Genomic DNA, 24,824 nt, shown 5'->3' with positions numbered 1-24,824 from the left:
TAATTTGGCAACAAGCTGTGGAACCTGTGCCCTTCTTCACGGACCTCACATTTTGAAGTATGACTGTTTTCTTGCCAAGTTTTTCAGAATTTCAGGTTTTGATTGCCTTCTAGGACTCCTGGTGAGCTAATATTTTTGCTTAAAATTCTGAACCAGGGTGATGCTGCTAGACGTTTTCACTTGCTACCTTGGGTTTGTTTAAAAACTGTTTGAGTGAGGGCATGGCCTTAGGGTCCTAGATGGCGGACGCTCCATAATCAAGCTCCGTAGTGAATCCCCCATGATCCAATCAAAATCTTACATACCACCAAAGCTGCCATAAATGTTTAAGCCACAGGGCACCCCCTGTACAAGGAGGAAACAGAGGACTACGCAATTCGGATCCCTGGTAGAGCTGGGGGTCTGAAATTGGTGCCCCAAAACAACAGAGGGACCGAGGTGAAGGCTGCGAGAGGCCCGGGCCGCCAAGAAGACAAAACGGGTCGCAGCCCAAGACCTCACCATGCTGGGACTGCCTAAAACACTGACACAGCCCTTAGGGAAGCTCTCCTGAGTGCCGCGGAGGTAGATGCTGGACCCACGGCACTATTCTGGAAAGGACTGGGACAACACCAGTCTCAACGCCAGGGGCTCGGGCAAGATCCATGGCTGGTGGCTGCAGTGAATGAATTCCCGCATATAGGCGGTTGTTGATCACTGGTGGTTCTGGGGCAGCTGGGGGGGAGGCTACTGCACGTAATTCACAGTGGGAGTCTTCCTGTCATCCCCCAAAACCAAAAAAAGGTAAATAAACAAACACTCTCCCCCCAGTGGTCTGGGGCCTCTGGACAATTGCGGCCCAAAAACACAGACCCCCACGACATACAGTGACGAACTACAGCTCAGCCGCCCTTGGTCGCCGGACATAGGAGGGCTGCACATGCTGCACATCACTGGTTGTGCAAGCGAGCCCCAACGATCTCTGGACGCCAGAGACGCATTTGACCACCCCGTTCCCCCGCCTCATATGGGATCCAGTGCTGGGCGACCCAGGTACATCAATAGGCCCAGGGTGACCCAGAAGCCCCTCCATCCCCAACACCCCCAGAAACTGTGATTACCTGATAGACCTAAATCCAGCACTGGAGGTACTTACAGCGACAAGCGCTCCCCAAGTCATCTTTTGACGGGCAGGACATTGTGCAATGGTAAAGACACCGCTCCATCACTCCCAAAACATAGTGGCTCACTGAATGGAGAGCAAATTAACCCCAGGCATAAGCACCCAGGTGAGATTCAACAGGGTCACACCTGGTGGATTAGAACGGGAGGCGAGAACTAATCCTCCTTTAACTCAGTCAGTAAATGAAATGGACACCTGGCAGCTGGTTAGCTTGAAAGCAACACAATGGCCAAAGATAAAGACCCTAAGACTCCCAAGCAGGGGAAGATAGACTGCTATGTGAAAACCACAACCAAATCAGCCGGCGCGAACGTGCCAGATAATGCAGCCTTACTTCATGCAATCAAATCTTCCTGGGAGGCCCTGGAAGGGATGATCAGAGAGGTAAGATCAGATATCTCCCTCATATGTCAGGACCTAGTGAATGTATCTGAATGAGTCACTACAGCAGAAAACAGGATCTAGGAGGTTGAAGATGTGACCCACGGCCTCCGGAAGGAAGTTTCGGAGCTCAAAATCATAGCGAAAGATTTGAACTGGAGAGTCGAAGGTGCAGAAAATCACACAAGGAGAAACAACCTATGCTTTGTGGGTCTTGCAGGGGAGGCAGAGGGCCCCAAAACTGGGGCATTCTTAACCAAGTGGCTATGAGTTTCCCTTCCAACAGAACAATTCTCCTCCTGTTTTGTTATAGGGAAGGCGCACAGGGCACCGACCAGCCGGCCTACCCTGGGATCCCCCCCACGTCCAATAATAGCCAGATTTCTTAATTTTTGGGGCAGAGACACGGTTCTGAGAGAAATCTGCTGCCTGGGGGAGATTCACTTTAAAAATACAAAAATTATGGTGTATCCAGATTACTCCCGGGAGGTTCAAAAGCAACACCGCACCTTTGACTCGTTCAAAGTCAAATAGCACTCCCTGAGACTCAACTATATGTTGCTATTTCCAACTAAACGAATGGTCCTGTATGAACGGAAAGCTTTCTTCTGCCAGTCCCCAGAGGAGGCGTGGGAGTGGTTGAAGGAGCGTCTACCCCTGAGGAAGGCAGGAGAGGAGCAACCGAGCGGGGAGCCTCCTTTTCAAGAGGCGCGAGACCCAAGATGCTAAGACCAGAACGGAAGAGGAGGAATTGAGACGGTGGCCCCAGGTGAGGAGCTACCCCGCGTGAAAGCAGAGAACAGAGACACAACATGGCACTATCCTCAGATACTGAGGGTGACATAACCTTGCTTGCTAAGACGTCCAAGCACACCCAGAGACGAAAGGAAGGCACCTCAGACCAAATGGGGAGAGGCTATTCTTCAGAGACGGAAGACCCTCATCCTCTGATCCAGGAGATCACGCGCTTGGAAGCAAGCAGACGCAACCCCCACCCCTGGCGCAGGATGACACAGAAGGAAAACCTGGGTCAAGCTGCTGAATGGTGAAACTGAAATCAATTTAAAGTTAAGGGGGAAGATTGGAGCCCCTGTGCCAACCCCAAGCAGAGTTAGAAGGCATCTGAGAAAGTGTTGGAATTTTGACTGGACATTTCTCCCTGCCTCTCCCAGTCCTTTCCTGTTAAGGGGGTGAGTTACCTAACTTTGTTCTTATAATTGGGAAACCGTAAGAAATTGCTACAGACCTCTCCTACTCTCTCCATGCCACCCTTGATCTGGGAATTGTGGCCTAAGATGTGGGGAATTTTTGAGGAGTGGGAGGACAGTTGTAGGAAGAGAAGTTTAGTAAGTTCTATTATACCTTTTTGGAGGGTTTGCTTTCAATCACAACTTTGTTCACTGAAGGGCACACACAGACAGGCGGTGTCATATATATTGACCCTCGCTAGATGGTGTAGCCTAACATAAGAGAAGACCAACCACTGCTGCTGTTCTCTTAGAACGTCAAAGGCCTGGGAAATAAATCAAAAGGGGATTGGTTGTAAAATTTATCAAACGAATGCAACCAGATATAGTTTTCCTAAAGGAAACTGACCAAGAGGGATCACACTGCCGATTCTTGGGGAGAGGGGCACACCTCACCCTCGCTCATGTGGGATTCAAGGGGGAGGGAGGTTGTCATACTATTGAAGAAGAATCTCTCCTTCCGAGTAACTCGGACCTGGATAGACCATAGTGGTAGGTATGTGAGGGCTAAAGGGGCCAGTCCAAGATTAATTTAATGAGCGTATTTGCTCCTCCACGACTTCAATCCCCCACACTGGCTAAAGTGAAGGAGATCCTTCTGGAGTCGTCCTCCGCACTACGCACAGTGGGTGGGGACCTCAATGATTTAATAACCCTGACCTAGACCACTCCAAACTGCAAGCAGCACCCCCGCAGAATACTGCACTAGACCATTTCAGAGAGAGTTGGGGTTGGTGGACCTCTGGTGAAAAACACCAGACTGAAAGGAAATATTCCTACTTTTCAGGGGCCCACAAAGTGTAATTGAGACTGGATTGGATTACATACTCCCACCCAAGGGAAAAATTAGTGAGACAATGAGGGCTGAATATTTGGCCTGGGAAGTGTAAGACAGAAATATTATGCTTGTACTTAAAATGAACACAAAGTAAAGTAAAAAAAAAAAAAAAAGGAAGTAGCAGAGCTTAAGGAGCTAGAAAAATCAAATACTTCAACTAGAAGGTTCCCCAGATGAGGAGACAGACACACTGAGGTCCCGACAGATTGCAACCCTACAAGCAGAACATAGAAACCTGGCACAAGAAGGGGCCAAAAAATAGATGATGGCCATGGTGCACTGCCTCTATGAGGCAGGGGACCAGACCGGGAAATGACTAGTGTGGTTGAACAAGAGAGAACAAGACACCCGCTGGGTGCATACTATCTTTAACCCCATTGGGAAAGCCCAGGGGACTGATACCCTTATTATGCACAAATTTGATCGTTATTATGAGAAATTCTAGAAGGCTAGACCTCTTCATGATGAAGAGACCATAAATCACTAAAACTAGCCACAAACCCCACCCCAGTTTTGGATACAGATGCCCCTGATTTGTTGGAGGAGTTAACATTGTCTGAAGTACAGGGCACAATATCAAAGCTGCAACGAGGCAAGACCCCCGGTCTCAACAGAATACCCACAGAACTGTATAAGATATATGCAAAAATACTCACGCCACACGTCCTGAACTTATTTTTAGAGGCCCAAGACGTGAAAAAACTTCCCCTGGACCTGCGAAAGGCCAGTATTGTGGTTCTCCCAAAAGAGGGGAGACCCAGGGAACTATGTGGATCATATCGTCCTATCTCCCTGCTCAATGTGAAGACCAAACTGCTGGCCACAGTCCTAGCTGCACCTCCCTAATACATCAGGACCAATCCAGATTTATGCCCAAAAGGTCCACCCGTCACAACCTGCGACGTACACACAATTGGCTAACTACGATTCAGACACAAGCGGCCTCTCGTGTCTTCCTCTCCCTAGATGCAGAGAAAGCGTTTGATGCAATTCACTGGCCTTTCTTGGATCACACGCTAATGACGTTTGGATTTGGTCCTCAATTCCTGGAACGGGTGGCACTGCTGTACAAGAACCATATGGCAGCAGGAAAGGACAAGGGGAAAACATCAGCAACCTTCCCAATTGAAAGGGGTGCAAAGGAGGGCTGCCATTTGACCCCCCCCCCCTCTTGCTTTGACGCTGGAGCCTCTGGCTTGTGCGGTGCGAATCTATCCCAACATCAGCGGGTTTCATATCTTCAAGACAGACAAACATGAGGAAAAAATCTTGCTGCACAATGACAATGCTCTCTTGTATGTCACAAACCCAGAGGCCCCCATCCCAGAGCTATTCCAACTTTTAAGCGATTATGGAGCCCACTCGGGCTATACGATCATTTGGGATAAGTCAGTGCTCTATGCATAGAGGGGACTTCAGGCCCAACTGTCACTGCCACATGGGCTCTGCGTGACCAAAGGAGGTTGTGGATATTTGGGGATGTTCATTACAAGTAGAGAACTGTGCACATGACAAAACAGAGAAAACTCAGAAACATAGAGAATTCCAAACCGATGCTGCACTGTGGAGGGGGTTATCACTTACATTGATAGGAAGGTCAGCCAGATTTAAAATGATTACTCTTCCCAAGTTTGTTTATGTATTACAGAATACCTACTACCTGGTGTCCCAGATGCTCCTCACCAAAATAAATGGAGAATTGAGAAAACTGCTATGGGATGGAGGCCACCTGAGAATCTTGTTAAAACACTGCAAAATAATTCAGACAATGGGAAGCTCATGCTCCCTGATATTTAGGGTTACTACCTGGCTCCGTGAATTTCTAAAATTGTGCGCATTCCAACTTTGGGATACCATAGGAATCTCAGAAGTGGGAGACATCTTGGAACAAGGGGATTTTATGCCCTTCTCCGCAATGCAAAAAGAATTTCACATGTACCCGACCCAATTTCTAAGATATGCACAATTGAGACATGCCTGGCAAGTGGAAGGGCTGATAGGGTCAGAAATGCCTGAATATGCCCTGCTAGAGGGACAAATATTGGAGGAATCAGGCAAAGGGTTAATAACTGCCACATTCAGAACATTCAATAACAATATGCCAGATACCCTGGGCCAATAACGGGCTAGGTGGCAAAGAGGTGTAGGTGAATTTGAAGACATTGATGGGAGGTAGCATTGATGCATTGGCCATTAAAACACGTCTCCGTCTCATAACAGTTTAAAATTCTACACAGGATTTACTATGATCGCTCCAAACTACACAGCATGTGGAGAGCACCTAATCCAAACTGCCAATGCTGCAAAGAGGTCATAGCGACCTTTATCTATACGATCTTGGGACTGTCCTCGCATCAAAACATACTGAGCCACAATTCTTCAGGCACTTTCAGCCATTCTGGAGGTTCGCCTGCCGCTTGAACCTATAGGATGTCCTCCTGGACATCCCAAGTGACATGTATTTACTGTGCTTTAAGCTCATCTTTTGCTTCTTAGCTTTGATAGTGGCTAAAAGAGACTTGGCCAGATATTGGGAATCGTTGGAAGTGCCTTCCATGCAGAAATGTCAGCAGGGAATGGACCTCTATATGGCAGCAGAGAAAGTAACATACAATAGTAGAGGCTGCCTTCGTACGTTTTAAAAGATTTAGGGGTGGTGGAGAACTCACTATGGGATTGAAGCCCAAGAGGAAAACACAAGTAAGACACGGAGCCAGACCCCGCAGCAGGTAGCAATCACCAAAATGTGGGTCCTAGGCATCACTACTCATATGATAACACACTAATAATGCGCCATACCTGTGTGTTTAGTCAAACATTATAACTGCTTTGTAATATTACTGTGCATTAATGGAAACTTCAGTCAATAATGCATACAGATAATGATTGTACTGCCTAGGTTTGTTGGTTTATGAAAAACAAAATTAAAATAGTTCTAAACAAAAAAACTGCTTGAGATCTCTTTTCTCGCACACCTTCCTGGCCCTTACACTTTCAGCCATGCGTGACCTCATTAGTGGACTTGCTCATGTGTTTGCGTTGAACCCGAAGCCTCGAGTTCGAATGCCTCACTCTAGCTGCAATTTTTGTGCTTGCTGCGCCTAACCTGTGCTGGTTTGCTGAGCACAGAAACCAGCCATCTCATTGTGAACTTCGCCATTTCCTTGCTTTGGATTATCTCTTCCCCCTTTGCATTGGTTATCATAATTTTCACCAAGTGTGATTATGCATGGATTGGTGTTGGCCACACCAGCTTATTTCCTCTGGCTTGTTTTCCTCATGCTGATTGGTTGACCACTATTTATCGGATTTCACTGTACAGCACGTGTGGTTATAAATAGATTTAGATTAGCCACACTAGACTTGTGGTTCACTACTAGTTTCTTTTCGGACACTCCAATTTGAAGTTTATACATACATTCAAGTGAATAAAATGTTGACCATGGAAAATGCCAATATATATATACACAGTTCTCCTAGCCGAACCAGGTGTTTACAAGTTTAAATGCAAATAATGGCTCAAGAATTTTCATGGTTATTTAATTGCTATTGATGGCTCTAGATTTGATCCTGAACGAAAACCTGCTTTACTTTATAACTGGTTGTAGCCAGAAGAACAAATAATTTTTTCATCATCTACCAATCGCCACGCAGACAGCAGAAATTGATCGGGATGTATATACTGAACCAGTCAACAGACTACACAAACATTTCAAAGACAATACCAGGATAACGGCTGAGTATCATAAATGTTTCACAAGGCATACATTGAAACCTGAGTCAATTGATACATTTCTAGCAGAACTTCGGGTTTTGGCCTCTAGCTGTGAGTTTGACAAAACTGAACAATTACTTAAGGGATCTGATAGTAATTAATAGTCATGAAAAAAGTATCAAAGAGAAGTTGCTATGTTGTCGCAAATCCAGTCTACAAAAAAGACTTTGAAAATATAGATATAGAAAGATCCATAAGGGCATCAGTAGATTTAAACAAGTGCAGAAACTTGTAGGAAACGGAACATGCCCATGTTGCTTCATCTAAACAAAAGCTCACACTTCAAAAGACTTCAGAAAAGAGGTTCAAAGATACATTTGGAAAGTGCAAAAATCGGTCCTGCCTTAGGAAAGACTTGTTTCAAATGTAAAAAAAAGCCGGACACTTTGCTAAAGTGAGCAGAAACACACAAAACTAAGTTTGTCACTATTGAGAACTCTTCCAAGGGGAATGCTGATGAAACAGGCACATATGAAAGCAGGGTAGTCTTGTCCATCAACATGTCATAATGTAGTACAAGGGGGTGATCTCATTTGTAAAAATGGTGTATGGAGTGTGGAAGTGGAGGTGACAGTTGATTCTGATACTCTCATCACCATCACCATTGACAAGTTGTACTTTAGAATGTGGAGTTCTGTTGAGTTGCAACCTCCTGCCATTCACACAGTGGTATTCGGTAGTCATAGCATTAATATGATGGGTTATTTTCTGAGACGATAGATCTATTTTCACAAACGTCTATGTGGCCAAAAAGGGTTTTAAAATTCCGCGGTGGAGAGATCAGAGTGCTTTTGGGATGGTGTTTTCCATTTCTTTAGTAGATATGTTTACCTTCATACCACACTCCTAGCATGGATGTTAGTGGGGCCGCAATTGGGGTATTTCTCACCCAAATGGCATAGGGGAAGGAGTATATGGTTGAGTTTGTCTCCAGGTGTTTGTCTGCGCCATAAAGGAATTATAGTACCATAGAGGGGGAGGCACTAACTTGCGTTTAGGCAACTAAACAACATTTTTCTACTTGTTTTAAATTTTCTTTCCTTATGGATCATTAACTGTTAGTGTATATGATATCTGAAAAAACTTTCAATAGAAAAAGGGCACGGTTAGTCAGGTTGTTAGCAAGAATGCTCAAATTTAATTTTGAGGTGATGCATATTTCAGGAGTCAAGACCCTTCATGGACAAATTTATCCTGGGTGCCAGTCAAACAGGAGGAGTGAATTTTAGTCCCAGAGAACAACAGACATACAGAATATCTATGGCTTTTTGGGAAACCTCTTGATGGGTTAGATGGATGTTTCCCGTTATTTAACACTGGGGGCATACACGCCCATTAATGCTTCTTTATGATAGAATAGGGCTGTGCTGTGAAATACATATGAGTGTATTGTTCCTTACATTGCTCATGCAAAGATGCAGGGTTAGGAATTGTGTTGGAAGGTATAGAAGCCTACTGGTGGTTTTGGGTGTCAATGAGTTGGGCCCACGGTGGCCGCCCTGGTTAATGGCTCATGTTTATCTCTGCACTGCATGAACACATTGTTATATATTGTTGCTGTTTTTGGGAAGGATTGGTTCCTTTGGTGTTTGAAATCTGGCAAGTTAGAAGCTGGACAAGGGTTGGGAAGGGTAGTAAGAGTTGTGAAAGGCGTAGTTTTAGAATGGAGAAAGAACAGTGCATATGTATGCTGCATTGACCTAATATGATTGAAGGACCAAGGGGTTAAAGACTGGCAAATACATGACCTTGAATGTCCGGGAAATGAAGAATTGTGTAAAGCGGCATAAATTAGGGGCACAAGTGAAGAGACATACAATAAACCTGACCATTCTACAGGTAACATAGTTGTTGTGTCAAGAGTCATGGTAAGCTGGCTCTATGTTGAGGGTCTAATCGGTCATATGCATCACACACTTCTGGTTCAAGGAGGGTATTGAAAAAAATTGTACCTAAATCGTTAGACTTAAGCCACATAGACGGTAGAGTTGTGGGAACACTGCGTAGAGTGAAAGTGCTGTTAGACACCATATATGGTTTCAATAAGGTTGTCCCAAAGTTTTATGAAGAATTTTCACATTTAAATAGATGCTTTAGGACAAGTGATGCTTGTGAAAGGTGATTTTTACACTATTCTCGATTTGATGGTAGATACATTGAGGTTTAAAGTTTGGGAGTTACCAATGCTGACAGGACAATAATTAGTCAAGTGGACTTTATGGGAATTACAGAGGTCTAGCACTGTAGACTTGGTACACATTTTATACGCTGGTACACAGTTCATCATTGTGTACAGATTACTTCCTGGGCTTGTCAGAAGACTTGCATGGATATTATCTAATCATGTTCTGGTAGTGATTAAATGTGATTTCTTGACACCAAGATAGTTAGGAATACCTGCTGCTTCAACCCAGATGCTTTGATGGATTATGTTTTTATTCTAAGTATCAGGCAGGTAATCATTCAGTTTGTTCAAAGAAATGATACTGGAGGAATGAATAAGGGACTGACACTGTATACATTTGAGGCAAATATCAGAGGAATGTCCATAACTCTGGAAGAGAATAGCCTAAAGGCTCTGATAGGTTATTTGGTTATAACTAAGCATACCTTTGTGGGAACTTAAAAAACCTATATGAAGTGGCTAAAGAATCTAAGTTATTGGGAGAAAACAGAGACCAGGAGTGTCAGTTTGAAAGGCTGCTGCATATGACATAAATGTTTTGGACAAGGATATGATTGTGCATTGCTATGCTCAGCAAGATAGATTTGGAAGGCTCTAGTCAGGTTGTTAAGCAGTACATTGGGAGATTGACAAATCAGAAAGATATTTTATTAATAAAGTACAAGATTCTGGGGCAATGAGTCCAATACCTAGGAATACAATAGCAAGCTGTACAGCCAACCTCCAAGATTTATAAGTATGGCAATTTGGCCCATCTCAAAACTTAAGGTTCCTAAATTAGGATATGAAATAATGGTTATGCTATATGTGCTGCTAACAGTAGAGAAGGTCATGATGCCTATTTCAGACCTTAAGGCCAGTAAGGCCTTTGGGCCCTGTGCGTTTACAGAGGAAGTTTTATAAGGTATATGTAACAACACGGACTCCTAAACTCTTTGAGATTTATAATGAGGCGACAGTGACACAAATGTTAAGTGACAGAAAGAGGGTAATTATGAATAGTTGCCTATCTCAGATCTAATAAAAAACCTCTACAAACTGTGCCTCAGACCATTATCATTAACATAAAATAATGGCATTCAGGAAACCTCATTATTGACTAGAATGATTCATCTTAATCAGGCAGGATTTATTTCTGGGAGGTTGATCGTGTGCAACATGGGTACATTTTATTTTGTCCCTAGGATACAATAAGCACCTTTCAATGTTTGCAATGACACCTCCTGTTGACTCCCTAAATGGCTTTCTTTGTGAAGTACAACAATCTGCTGACCAGACTAATGTAGGATGGGTGGGAGGTGTTTCCTAGATCTACAGCCAAGAGTGGACTCAATGCCCCTGATCTATTCAATACTTTCAGACAGCATTGCTGCTGCATGATATTTGTTGGTTGGATCACAATGAATGATATCCACATTTGGTGATAAAAAGGATGACGATTGGAGACATGGTGCTGGTGGAAGTGCTGGTTTTCTAAGACATACGTATAATAAGGGATAAAACTCCAGCAGACTGCGTATGTATCTCAACAGCTCTATAATAGGAGGACATCACAACTCACATATCAAGGCGTGGAAAGATGCATCTACACCACTAAAGCTTAACTTAAACTTGTTTAAAATATGGTAGGAAGAAGGATTACTGTTGATGGGCTGTCAGGTGGTGGAGAGGCATCTTATTTCAATGGCTGATGTAGAAGAGAGGCTAGGTACATCTACTTCCCTAACACTTCAGTATGCACAACTTTAGGCAGGAAGCTTTGCCACGTGGATTCTGCTAAAGGTATCCAAAAAGGAGAATGCCATGTTATCTTATATATTATTGCTGGTGAATGTCTCAGATTGATCAGCAACTTGCACTCATTGTTGCAAGTCCAACGAGAGATGAAACTAGGGTACCCATATACTGAGAAGCAATGGCCGCAACCATGCCATGGCCGCAACCATGCCATTGCTTCTCAGATGATGATTCTCTGAACACAAGAGTTCAGCTTATTCAGAAAAAGTACTTAACTAGATACTACCTCACTCCTCACGCTATTGCTATTGCTAAGCAATTATAATCTCCATCAAGCCCTAATTGCACTTGAGTTGTTGCACTTTTGTTGTTGCTTACGAATGTAGGACCCCATCATAAGTAAAGGCTGCCTACTGTGGTGCACTGGTTGTGCAACTCGGCCTTTTGCTGTGATTATCAGGACAGTCTGATACACCCCTAGAGGGCCTGAGACTAGCAAGTTTAACAAGAAGAAAGACTTACTCGCAATGTCACATTCAAAGATATACCAGAACAGAAAGCATAGAGTGAGACCTAGTGTGGGTTGGAAAAGGTGTGAGAACAGACCTATGGAGACTAGGTCTGAAAAGAAAGGACTAGCTGTATAACATAAGCCAACGAACCAATCAGGAACACTCTCTCACTCAACAGGACAGGATAGGTACTAGGAAGTGACTTTAAGTAGCAGCACAATACAGTCTGGTCCTCGCAACTTGCTGTGTTGTAAGGTTCCTGCTCAGCTCACACAAACTGTTAGCACTTCCCATACTTTTATTATTTTGCCCATTCCTCATTCCTATTTGTAGGTCTGTGTCTTTGATTATTTCCTTGAAATACCTGGAGTTTTCACCTAGGCATGTCCCAGTTTTGCCAACAGCCCATTATCTGGAGGTCTGCATAAGTGTGTCTACTTCATGATATTGATGATCTGTGACACACTGTTGATCTGTGACAACCTTGTCACCATATGCTTAAGTATTCTTGGTTTCATCAAAGATTCCATCCTTCTACTATAAGCTGTTAGATAAATGATCTGTTAAGAACTGAACACCACTCTAATTCGTTAGACGAAGGGCAGCAGCGTTTGTCTTCTCTCTCAAATCCCTTGTGCCTTATTCCCCTTGATGAAGACACAGTGATGAGCCTCTATAATAGTGTTTATTTGTCTGCTCTCACAGAGAGGAGAATGATGCAATATCATCAGAATCCATCTCACATTTGTACCGCTGGCCGAGTCCTGACAGTGACGTTGAGGAACATTTTTTCTAGGAATTATATATGTGGAAATGAGAATGAGGTTTGAGGTTTGGTGTGCCAAATGAAGTGTGAATTGGTTTATGTCTTGTTAAAATTAAAGATTTAATTATTCTCATAAGACAGATATGATTTTTGGACTGAAACTCTGTACAGCTGTTATGCTAGTTGACGCTATACTACACAGCACCTACTTAATAAGTCAGGATAATACGTGCCCTTCTGTGTGCAGTGATCATGTTTGCTCAGATATCTTTATTGTCCAATGCTAGGATCTCTGTCTAAGTCAATTATTGCTAGACCATCACAAGATGTGTTGTAATGATGGACTAAATTGCTAATGCATCCCTTGAGAGTGGGGCTGATCTATGCATGGACAGGGACAGAGCCACTAGTACTCTTTATGAATATTTTGAGCTTTTCTGCAGTCCCCTGTATTTGAATTTATACTTTATGAGTAGCACGGTCTATGACAAGGTCGTGGAGGAGCAGAATGTGTTTTAGGCCGATCCATCAATGAATCATGCAAATCAGCTTTCTTCTTGCTGTGAGAAGGCTGGAGAGACATGGTAGTATGACACGAGAACTGGTGAGGCTCTGGTAATCTCCGGAAGCTGAATACCGTTTTGACTGAAAGTTTAAAAAAGGACATGTGGTCTGGGGGCTGATAACTGCTAGGTGAATAAGTTCTTACATGTGCATTTTGAGAGGAATTCTGATCCATAAATGGCTGTATGGGAGTAAAGGAGTCACAGAAGTAACAGCAGCATGGAAAGACTGTGGGAGACGATGATGGAAAGCAAGAAATAGGAGAAAACCGGGAGTCTGTGTGAATGGGGAAACATGCTATAGAAACAGGCACCACATCAGAGGCATAAAAGTATAGTTGAAAAGCAGAGCATTATGGAGCAGACTTGAAAAAGGTTGAAATAGAGGCTTGTAATGAACCTTAAGCCTCCGTGTCAAGTGTAAAATCGACACTGACGTCTCTTAGTTGCCCATAAAATTCAGAGATATGAATGCTAGAAGATGAATGTATGAGGACCTTACTTAGGGGAGAAGCAAAGGGCTAGAGAGACTGTTGTAAATAAAGGTCCAGAATGGTGAGGTAACCACACACTTCATAAAGTATCATTAATGGGGAAGTCCATCCAGATTAGACATCAAAAACCAACGCTAGATCTAGTTATGAACTCAACATTCTATGGGCTAAACAAACACCAGTAGCGGGAGGTGGGGAAGGAGAAAGGCAAGAATGGTACAAACATAGTGACAGGTTATTACTAAAACTCACACAATATATAACAGAGATACTACCCGGAATAAAACACACTTCATAGAGAATACAGAAAGCTTACTCCTCACACTGGCATTAGTTAGAACAAGATATAACCAAGGAAATGGAATCCTTAAGAGTACAGAAATCCTGGGTGTAGCAAACTGGCGTCTTTGCAGATGCCCCACTTTTTTGTCCCCATTTGAACTGCTAGATGCTGGTTTGTAGACACTGTTAGTGTACTAAGACCTGCTAGCCAGGCCCCAGTACCAATGCTCTTTCCCTTAAAACTGTACATCGAATTACATAGGCCAACTGGCAAGTCCCTTCTCACCTCTGTAAGTCCCTAGTAAATGGCACCCAGGGTACCTAGGGCAAGATTGGTAAAGGGATCACCAGGGCTGCAGCACTGATTTTGCCACCCTGAGTACCCCAAGTAGAAGAAAGATGACAGGGCTGTCATGTCGCCCTGCACGAGCAGCCTGCTGCTCGAGTGAAACTCTACCCATCCCAGGTGCAGGCAGAGTCCCTGTTACTGCCCATGAACAGGTCAGTCACCCCTAAGGCAGGCCTCCTCTAGCCCATGGGGCAGGGTGCACTATCCCATGAGTGAGGACATATGTGCAGAAGCACATATGCCCCTGTGCTGGCATTTAAAATGTGAAGCTGGCCAGACTAACCAGCGGTCTGTTGGATAACATGGGCTGGCATCTAACCACTGCTCAGATGTCCAGCTCTGCAATGGCCCAGCTGAATCCTGTTGTGTTTGGTATCAAACGCTGTGCTTTTTAACCCTGAAAAAGATGCCCATGTTTAGTATTAAAAAGCAGATGCCCAGGTGGCACCCTTAGAGGGTGCCCACCAACCTATCAAGTCATGCACTGTTTTGCAGGCTCTCCCGAGCTGCTGCCACCACGGACAAGAGTCTGACCTCCTGCCAGTGGTGCTAGCACCTTACCAGGACATAAGACAAAGGGCTTGAGCAGGAAGGAGGTCACACCTGTGCCCACTCAGGCTGGCTAGTGAGATAAGCATCAGGGTGGTGAGCCTCAAAGGTTTCGCCCACCTCTGATGTGTAAGTAGCTGCCCCCCCCAGCGCACAGTCACTGTCCCTCTATCTCCAAGAAAATTAGGGTACATCCATTAATAAAGCGACGCACCATTTGGAAGCAATGAAATCTGTCCTCCGAGGTATTTGTCTGACAAAAATGTATTAGGGTTCATAAACAATTAGAGAAGGATATTCAGACCCTTGAGAAAGACCTGGGAATGATCGAGTGGAATCTGCCGTTAAGACCCGATCGCCTAGGTGAATGAAGTAACACTTGTAAATTATTGTTGGATCACCTAGAAAAACATATACATGCAGCCAAGCTCCACGCTGAAGGAGATAAGACTGGTGCTATGTTGGCCAGGCTGGTCAAATGGGAAATGTCACCAGTCCTATCCTGTACATGTCAGACACCGATGGCCATCTTATCTATTCTCCAAACGCCATCAACAAAATATTTTGCTCCCACCTTAGCCTCGGTTATGCCCCTCTCCCCCAAATACACACAGACAACATTGACAATTATTTCTCCCAGGTGTCTCCCCTACACTTACCTCCCCTGCCCGAGAGGACCTTGATCAGTCCATCACCAGGGAGGAACTGATCGCAGCAATCCGTTCCCTTAAAACCTCAAAGACACCTGGAAGCGATTGCTTACCAGCAGAGAGTTATCATAAATATGCCAATACCCTGGTGGATAAGCTCCTGGAGATGTATTGGGAATTTTTGCACTCTGTCTAGCTTCCCCTACAATGTGCGAAGCCTCATAATCATGGTTCCTAAACTGGGTAAGAACCCCACCACACCATCCACATATCAAGGAAAACCACAAACTGTAGAAAAAACAATGTGAGGCACTCTAACAATTTTAAAGTCAAAGCATATGTCTACGTCGTTATAGTGAAATATAATATATAAGACTTTTCAATCAAAGTTCAAAGCAGTTCAATAACGTGTAGTCCAATCCACATTATTTATTGAATCAAATATTCCAACAGCTTGAATCCCAACAGTTCATTCATTGGAAAGTCACATTACATTCCAAGCCAACACGTGTTTCCTCATGGGAAAAATACCCCAAACGACTTCTTCAGGCCTGGAAATTGTAAGTAAATCATTTGAGTTAGAAACCAAAATGCTCAAATACAAAAACTGGGTATTTAAAAAACCCATATTCAATAAGAAAGACCCATAAACCCAGAAAAAGTGAGAGGAAAGAAGAAAGAAAGAGTTATCCAAAATTATACCTGAACGTCTAGTATATGAAAAACTTATCTCCTTCTGCTAAATCACATAAAGTAAAACCACCTTGAGGGGAATTTCAATCCTACAAACTAATGTGCTCGTGCCTAATACCCATAAGAAAAACTTGTGGAAAAAGTTTTTATAAGCAATTCAAAACAAGTGATACACTTGCACCCGAAGGAACAATAGTGCCACAAAAAGATTGTAAAGGTGCCATACACTGTGCACAATACCAAGTGATCGAATCATGCTACCAATATATAGTCTCCCAAAACTCATGAGAATACCTTATTGATAACCGAATATAGTACAAACGTGTAATGCTGTCCGTGCAGATATAGTTATCAATGCTAACCATCAATCAATACCACCTAGGTCCAAATCTAATCGAAAATATAAAGAATATGTATATATAATTAAGTGATAATACAAATAAACATTACAAGTGTACAACAAGCCAACAACTTATTAAGTGAATAATGAAAATTATCATAGTCCATAATACCCTGAAATCAATGCTCGGTAATGAAATCAGTAATTCCACGAGCATGTCCAAGTCATCTCCCGTTTGCCAGTCTCTGCCCGATAACTATAAGAAAAAAAAATATTACCCCCAATACTTGTAATCAAAGCGACCATATGTCCGAATTAACTACTCCACATCCTCGTCAAGCGGTAGCTGTCCGCTCTTTAGAAGCTAAAAGTTAAAAACAACAACTTACCCTTAATTATATAAGTCACGGCGTTTCCAAGTCAACATGCCATAGCCGCGAGTACGCTGACCGCGTTTGTAAGACCAGGAAGTCACTATAGACACTGCAAATACCGACAACATCGAGGAAGGACAAATTCTCAGCAACATAGAAATAGGACCAAAGGTCCTGTGAAAACTTATAAAGAATAACTAAGATCGGTCCCATTAACTGGCGTGAACTATGAATATACACCTCCATAAGCTCTGGAGCTATAAAATCCCCAATTTAAGTATTATCTACTACCTTGTTAGTGGAAAAAAACAGTGAACAAATTGAAAATTATAACTCAGTTCGAAATTCATAATTAAATTAAAAATTTCGAATTTAAAACGCCACCCAAGTACTCTTAATTTCACAAGACAGCAACCTATATACCAACACCTGCCACCAGAAAGGTCGTATTCAGTGTTTGTTGACACCTACTCTGGCCCCCTAAATTATGGGGGAATAAACCAAGAGAAAAAGAACCAAATAAAGATGCACCCGAGAGGAAGATATACAGAAAGAAGAAATAAAAATATAGAGATTCAAGGAAATTACATGTCAAAATTAATATACCTAAAATTGACACAATAATGTTGTAGTGACATCTCAAACTAAACAACATAAAATATAAATCTATATTTGAGAATTTTGATTGCCCACTCAAGTAACCCAAGAAGAGGTAAAGCCCAAATGATGGTAGCAGCAAGTCATACAGAAAACAATAGTGATTATACATTTTATAAATTAGACCTATTACAAAACCTAAATTGTTGTTTAAAAATTTAAATCACAGTTCAATCCCCCAGAAAGTACTCCAACTCTCTGTCGGAGTTGAGATGCAATTCCACGGCCCTCAATCTCATTATCCATAATGCCTCTTTTTTTCGTAAGGACAATTCTCTATTGCCCCCCCTCGGATCCCTAGGACAAACTCAAAACCAAAAAATTCAAAACTTTTGTAAGCAGATTGTGAATCACACGTTAGTATATGTGCCACAATAGGATATCTTACATCACAATTTTTGAGTACTCTAACATGTTCACCAATTCTGATCTTGAGTGGACGTATGGTGCTCCCCACATATATTCGAGTACATTTACAACAGATCTTATAAATAACATATGAGGTATTACAGTCAATTGTTGATCAAATTGTGAACACTCGCCCGACAGTAGAAAACTCTTTAGTGTTATGGCATGCCCAACGACATACCCCACATCGTCCGCACTTTAAAAAAACCTGTCCCTCGTGGAGATGACCAAGTACTTTTAGATAAAGTAGTAGTGAAACTAGGGCTCAGAATATTTGTCAAAGTCCTACCTTTTTCGATACGATGTAAGCACTTTTTCTGGTATTAAATTCTTTAGTGACTCATCTTGAAGTAATATGTTCCAATGTTTCATCATAAATTTTTTCAAAATCAAAGAGGCATCATTGTAGTCTGTTATAAATCGGACCTTGTTGGATTGCTCAACCAGATTATTCCGATCCTTAACTCTCAAAGTGTCACTTCTCAACAGTTGTTTAGCTTGATGTTGTGCCCTTTTAACCACCTTATTAGAGTAACCTCGTGCTCTAAATCTCCTACCCATATCATCGACATGATGTAAAAATTCACGATCCAAACTACAATTACGTCATGCCCTCACCAGTTCTCCAAAGGGAATTGATACAACCTGATGTCTGGGGTGTGCACTCCTGGCATGGAGAATAGAATTACATGCTGTGGCTTTGCGAAAAAGCCTACTTTGAATCTTACCATCAGCAATAAAAAGTTCTACATCCAAGAATTCAATGTTCTCAGAACTAAATTGGATGTTCAATTGGTTTAGACAAAAGCAGGGTGTAGCGATGGGCTCCAAATTCTCCCCCTCGTACGCCAATCTTTTCATGGGGTGGTTTGAGGATAAATGGGTTTGGGGTCCTGAATCTATTCAATGGCAGACTTTTATATTATTTTGGGACCGCTATATAGACGATTGTTTTTTGATTTGGACTGGTGGGGAGGACAAACTGATGGAATTTTGCGAATTTTTGAACTCAAATTCCATGAATGTAAGATTTACTTACCAATTTAGTTCTGAGAACATTGAATTCTTGGATGTAGAACTTTTTATTGCTGATGGTAAGATTCAAAGTTGTGGGGTAGGTGGGAGGGATGGGGAGCTCTCACTTCTAGTTCTTTGTCCTTGTGTACTTTTTCTTTTCTGTTTTATAGCAATAATTTCCATCTCAGCTTGGCAGGTGTACAATCTAGATCAATGCAGATCCTCGACTACAAATGTGTACTGTCCACCAACTGCATTCTAAGAGAGACTTGTATACTTGGAAGACGCTTAAATAAAATTTATAAAAAATGTTTTTAAAAAGTAGCTGTCCCCCCAGGGGAGGACAAAGCCTTTCCCGTCCTGCCTGTCGAGGCAAGTGTGAAATTAACTATGCATGAGGCGTGCACCCCCATAAGACTAGCCACACCTTGACGGTGAGCTAGGAGGTCTGTATAGCCAAGGAAGGGTTCTGTTATCTTGGCAGTCCCCAAGAATGGTGGGTTCTGGGAAGAAAGTGACATACTCTCACAGGAAGTTGTCACTGCAGGGTCGGATTAGCCGCAGGGACTAGTAGCCCATTGGCCACTATCCCTCACACCCTTAAACACCCCCTAAACCAGGATTTAAGGGGCTCCTGCGGCACCAAAACTTAGATCTTACCTGGAAAAGAAGAAAGAAGCACAAAGAGACGTCTGCACCAACAACAGGACCTGGACTCCAGCCGCAGGGCAAGGAAGAGGACACAGAGTGACCTAAGGAGACTCATACTGTAACTGTGTGTCTGAGGTGAAGACTCGTTGGTCCCTGCAAAAGGGACCCCAGTGGACACTGAAAATCCAAGGAAGACTCCCCTGATTGATGATGCCAGTCTCCTGTAAACTGCAGGAGTAAAGGTTGGCTGAGATCGAAGAACTGCAATCTAACAGGCTCTGTGTGTCAGAGCCTAAAGAAACTCATTGATCAGCATCTTAGGAGTGGGAGTGAGGCCCCTGCCAAGTTTCAAGTCTTTACTCCCTGCCAAACAACCTCCAGCTGCCAGAAAGTCCATGGACCACCCTTGCAGCTACCAAGGCTTGTCTGTCGCCTGCCCTGAAACCGATGGCCACACAGCATTCACCGACGCCAGAACATTTCCCCCCCCGCTTGCACAGAGACGGACTTCGCCAGCGACCCCTCTCCTGTGGGTTTGGAGCCTGAAGGTAGTGACTTCCACCAGAGCAGCAAAGCATCTTTGGCACAATCAGCCTGGTGATTGACAGCTCTGGCCAAGTCAGCACCCGGAGTCATCGGGAGAGGTGGTGAAGATCCAAGTGTTGATTCCTGGTGCTGGCTCCCCAAAGACCTCTACATCCAAAGGGCAGAGTGGGAGTCCACCCCCAAGTCCAGTGTTGAAACAGAGTGCAAAATGCACCAGCTACTGTGGACCGTTCAGCACCAAGGACAGCCAAGTCCCCCTCTGCAACCGGACTCCCTGGGCAAGGTAACAAAAATCTGACTGTTGAATCATAGTCTAGGTCCCCGCAGAACCTTAACTTTGTGTGGGTTCGCAGGAACTCACCCTACAAGTGACTGAGGAGAAACTGCTATTTTTCCCATTGACTTCAATGGAAGGCCTCTAAATCTGCGAAGTACTGTATTTTCTATAGACTTAAAAATTCACAACTCCGGTTGTACAAAAGATGCAAAATTTGTTCTGGTGTCAAAATTAAGATTAAAATCTAATCTATATTGCTAAATTGGTGTCGGATTTCTGTTGAGTCGTATCATTTACTTATTGTCCATGTTAGTAATGTGAAATGCTATAGACATGTTCCCCTAAGTAGCCTGGCTGCTCTTTGCCACACTACCAGAACTAAGCTAGGATTTGCTGAGAGTAAATCCGAGGTCCACTACTGGGTATTGTGCTGGTATTCCATAGTAAGACTACCTAGTCATTCCATTTAATATTTTCACCTTGATACACCGGGGTTCCACGCTGTCACAGAAACAGGGCAGAGCATCCACCAGTGCTGTGACAGAGGCTGGATAGCTGCATTAAGAGTCCTATGGTGCCTTGAGGCAGACATGAGATGACTTACATGTAGGAGAGAACTACAGCGGCAGGAGCCCCAGAGGTCACTTGATTCAGTATACATTCTCGCTGAGAGGGATAGAGGTGGGTGCGGGGAGGCAAGCTTGATTTAGGGAACTGGAAGACTCTCTCATAGAACCACAGAAACATTTGGTGTCTCCCAAAGAATATCCGGGGCTGCCCTATTTTCATCCTCCATCTTCCTGCCCAACCTAAAAAGCAACCAAGACCCGTGATGCAGGGCCCAGCAGGCCTTTTCATTGCCCCGGGTATTCACCAGGTGGGGTGGAGCCCGTGGAGGCTAGTTTTTGAAGGCCCAGGGTCGCTGCTGATGCCTCTCACATTCCACAGCTCCCATAGGTTAACTGCAGCAGGCAGTGGAGGCTTCATGAGAGACAAAAAGAAAGGGAGGGGGAGCTAGAGAGAAAGCGAACAGGGATGGAGGTGAGAGAGAGACATTGTGAAGGGACGAAGGGAGCGGAACTGGTTTAAGCATTTTTGCCAGGGCTGTTTTGGCTTACCCAGTCCAGGCCTGCTCGCCTGACCGTGAATCTGAAATCATGTCTTAATTTTCTTTCACTAATCTCTTTTCTCTGCTATCTAGGTTGCAGTCGCAGCTCACAGGTATTCGGGGGGGGGAGGGGGGGGGAGGATAAATAACATCTGCACAGGCTCCCATGCGCTCTGAGGGGAGTGCATAGTGCACTCCTCTCTGCTCGTCACCGCCAATGCCCGCCCCTTTCACAAGGAAGGGATAATAAACAGAGTTGCTGCTGGCGTGGAGACGCTCCTCCGCCCTTATGGAGGAGCCTGCTTGGTTGTCCATCTGTGTCTAAATTCCCTTACTTGTCACACCTCCCAGAGCACTTGTTTTTTTGTCGTATTCCATAGAGATAGTTTGGGGTGTTTTTAAGGACCCAACAAAGGGCCACATGTGGTTCTCTTATCTGAAGTGTTCTTGTGCTTAGAAAAATTAATATGAACCTGCCTCTAGTGCTACTTATAAAATCAAACTGGACTACTACAACTCGCCTTGAATAAACAGGAGCTGTCCAAGAACTTGTATCCACCGAATATTTTAATGGTGATATGCCTTCAAATGTATTGTTTTCTTACTTGTGGCTAAACATTAGACTCTTGGCTTGTGGTTTCAGTGATTACAAATCACTCTGCATTTTTATTTTATTTTACCCTTTTGCTCTTTAAGATACTTTATGCATCATTTCCAGCATGTTTCATTCGAAACAGGCATAATGCCAGGAAAATAAAGATCATACTTCTCCTGTCTGAGATGATATCATCTTTACCCCGAATCACACACTGTCCTAAGTATCGAAGGATCTGCTGATGGCGAATGTTCTTTTTTGCTCATTGTGGGGGAAAAGCTAAGCAGGACTTTCACAATCAGCCAAGAACCGAGAAAAAAAGGCTCTCTGTACTACAAGGGATTATGCACTCTGCCTCCTAAAAGCAGAAAACAAAATGGATGAATAAAATCGGTTCACCTCTGTTCTTCATATTTTATATTTTTTTTAAATGTATCTTACCTAGGAAGCATGCCCGGAAGTAAAGAACTGGGGCCTGGTAGCTGATGGAATGTAAAACATGGTATTCGAAACGAATAACTTCTGTTTCTGCACAACAATCGCTAGATACAGGGGCGTAGGCTGACTGAGCTTCAAGAGAATCCTAAAAAAGATAAAAACACAGAAAACATTTCATTAAGAAGCCGGTTTGTCAATTCTGCTAGGAGTATTTTTTGTCACTGGCATTCATTGTATCCATGTTTGAAGTGTTGTAGATCACTGATGAGTGCTTCGTGCGCTGTGAACCTCAGCCATATGGCATCTGTCTTACTGCTGCCATGGCAGCACTGTTCGATAAACACCTGTTTTAGCGCGCAATTTAATCACGTGTAACAGGTACACGTCAGGACCGGCCAATTGCCACTGCAGTCTGTACCTTCTTCCTCTCTTTAACTCCTGCCTTAACGAAGGATGTAGGCAGGAGTGAAAAATTCCTACAAGCGCTCAGACTTTAAGACCTAATGTGGAAATCCAAGTCAACAAATCCTTCAAAGACAAGGATTCAAGGAATTTCCTGGAATTGGCTCTTTAAAAGGTGAACCCTCGTTTATGGAGTGTGCTTTACCTAATTCATCATGGAGAGAGAGGCTCAATTTCCGAGATTGCGACTGTGTTACCATTTTAGTTAAAGCGTGTAAGGATGGTATTCATAAGGCATATGGAAATATGAAGCTTGAGAGCAATGGCTCTGAGTGGTGCGAGGCATGATATAGGGGCTGATTTAGAACTTGGAGGGCAGGTTACTCTGTCACAAATGTCTAAATCTCATTATGCCCTATGGGATTTAGATTTCAGTGGGCAGGATACCAGGGCCGTGCTGGTTGTAGCAGGCATTGGGTGTTTCCCCATGAGGCTGGAAGGGTGGGAGCCAGTTTTGTTACTGGAGGTAGATTTTACAATGGTGCTGCAATATCAGTCCCCAGTAACAAAAGGAGAGGTCCTACATAATCTACTCACTCTCGCTTCCAACCTCCGTATCGGGGCTGATCAAACAAAAATTGCCAGGGATGCTTTGGGTCCCAGTCTGGCTTTGCGGGATACCCACCACTGCTGTGATGAAGTGACACATCCACCAAGGTCTAAATCAGGCCCGTAGAGCTTCCAGTATGTGCACTGGTAATTTTCCATAGCAAACGTGTGGGTCTGCTTTCTACCATAACTCTGTGTCCCACTATTCTGAGACATAGAAGCTGTTCCTGTCGCCTTCCCCAATAGTATACAATCAGTAAATAAGAACACAAAAGAAAAAGTGAAACAAGCAAGAATTTATACAGTCACACACTATGCCACCGAGTCCTGTTGCACTACACCAAGAATCAGTTGGTAGTACTGACATAGTTGTATGTAATAAAGCAATGTTTAAAATGTTGACTACATTAACGTCGAGTTGAAACTGTTAAGGTGATATCCTTCAATATTACCTATGGAAGTTCTAAAAATTTTGAATCTTAAAAGTCTTTTTCTATTACATGCATTCTTTAATTCATCTAGCTGTACCATAATAACCCCTTAGTACCTCTTAATGCTTCACAACCCAGAACCCTTAAAACCCTGAACTATCCCTTAGTGCTACCCTTACTTGAACCTTAAAACCTACACTTCCCTGAGACTTTAAAGCCCTTAATGACCCCTTAACGCTATCAATTTCTGAACTATAACAACCTTTTACTACCCCTTAACACTACCCTTTCATTAACCCTACAAAATCCTTGTTTCCTCTTTATGTAAGCTTCCTTGAACCCCAAGTACTCCTTACTGCTCCTTAACACTACCCTTTGCTGAACCCTAAAAACCTCTTACTATTCCTTAGTGTTACCCTTTGAACCTTAAAAAAACCTTTATGTCCTCTATTGCATCCCTTCCCTAAATCTTAAAAACCCTTACTAACCACTGATGCTACCATTCCCTGAGCAAAAAAAAACCACACAACCCTAAGATGTTACCCATCCCAGAACCAATAAACACCAAACTACACGTTATTCTACCTTTCCCTGGATCCTAAAGAAACCCTTATTACCCCTTAACACTACTATCCCCTGACCTCTATAAACTTCTTACTAACCTTTTATGCTACCCATTCCTGAACCCTAAAACCACAGATCTACCCTTTAATTAAAGCCTCCCCTGCCCAACCGTTTGTTACTCTCTAATGCTACTCTTCCCTGAATCGTACAACTCCCCTTACTAG

General features: G+C 43.4%; 1 protein-coding gene across 5 annotated transcripts in view; it reads right to left on the bottom strand.

Moving 5' to 3' along the window:
- ATG10 (autophagy related 10) overlaps positions 1 to 24,824 on the bottom strand; it is a 718,554-nt gene that overhangs the window by 336,036 nt on the left and 357,694 nt on the right. For all 5 annotated transcript variants that reach the window (XM_069224673.1, XM_069224700.1, XM_069224710.1 and 2 more), the window contains one exon: positions 22,598 to 22,739. In XM_069224673.1, the coding sequence (XP_069080774.1) occupies positions 22,598 to 22,739 (142 nt within the window). The remainder of the gene's footprint in view (positions 1 to 22,597; positions 22,740 to 24,824) is intronic.

The sequence above is a fragment of the Pleurodeles waltl genome, chromosome 1_1, assembly GCF_031143425.1.
Source record: "Pleurodeles waltl isolate 20211129_DDA chromosome 1_1, aPleWal1.hap1.20221129, whole genome shotgun sequence".
In the NCBI taxonomy this organism is placed as follows: domain Eukaryota; kingdom Metazoa; phylum Chordata; class Amphibia; order Caudata; family Salamandridae; genus Pleurodeles; species Pleurodeles waltl.
Note: the sequence above shows the minus strand (reverse complement) of the source record. Positions and strands in the feature narration are given on the sequence as shown.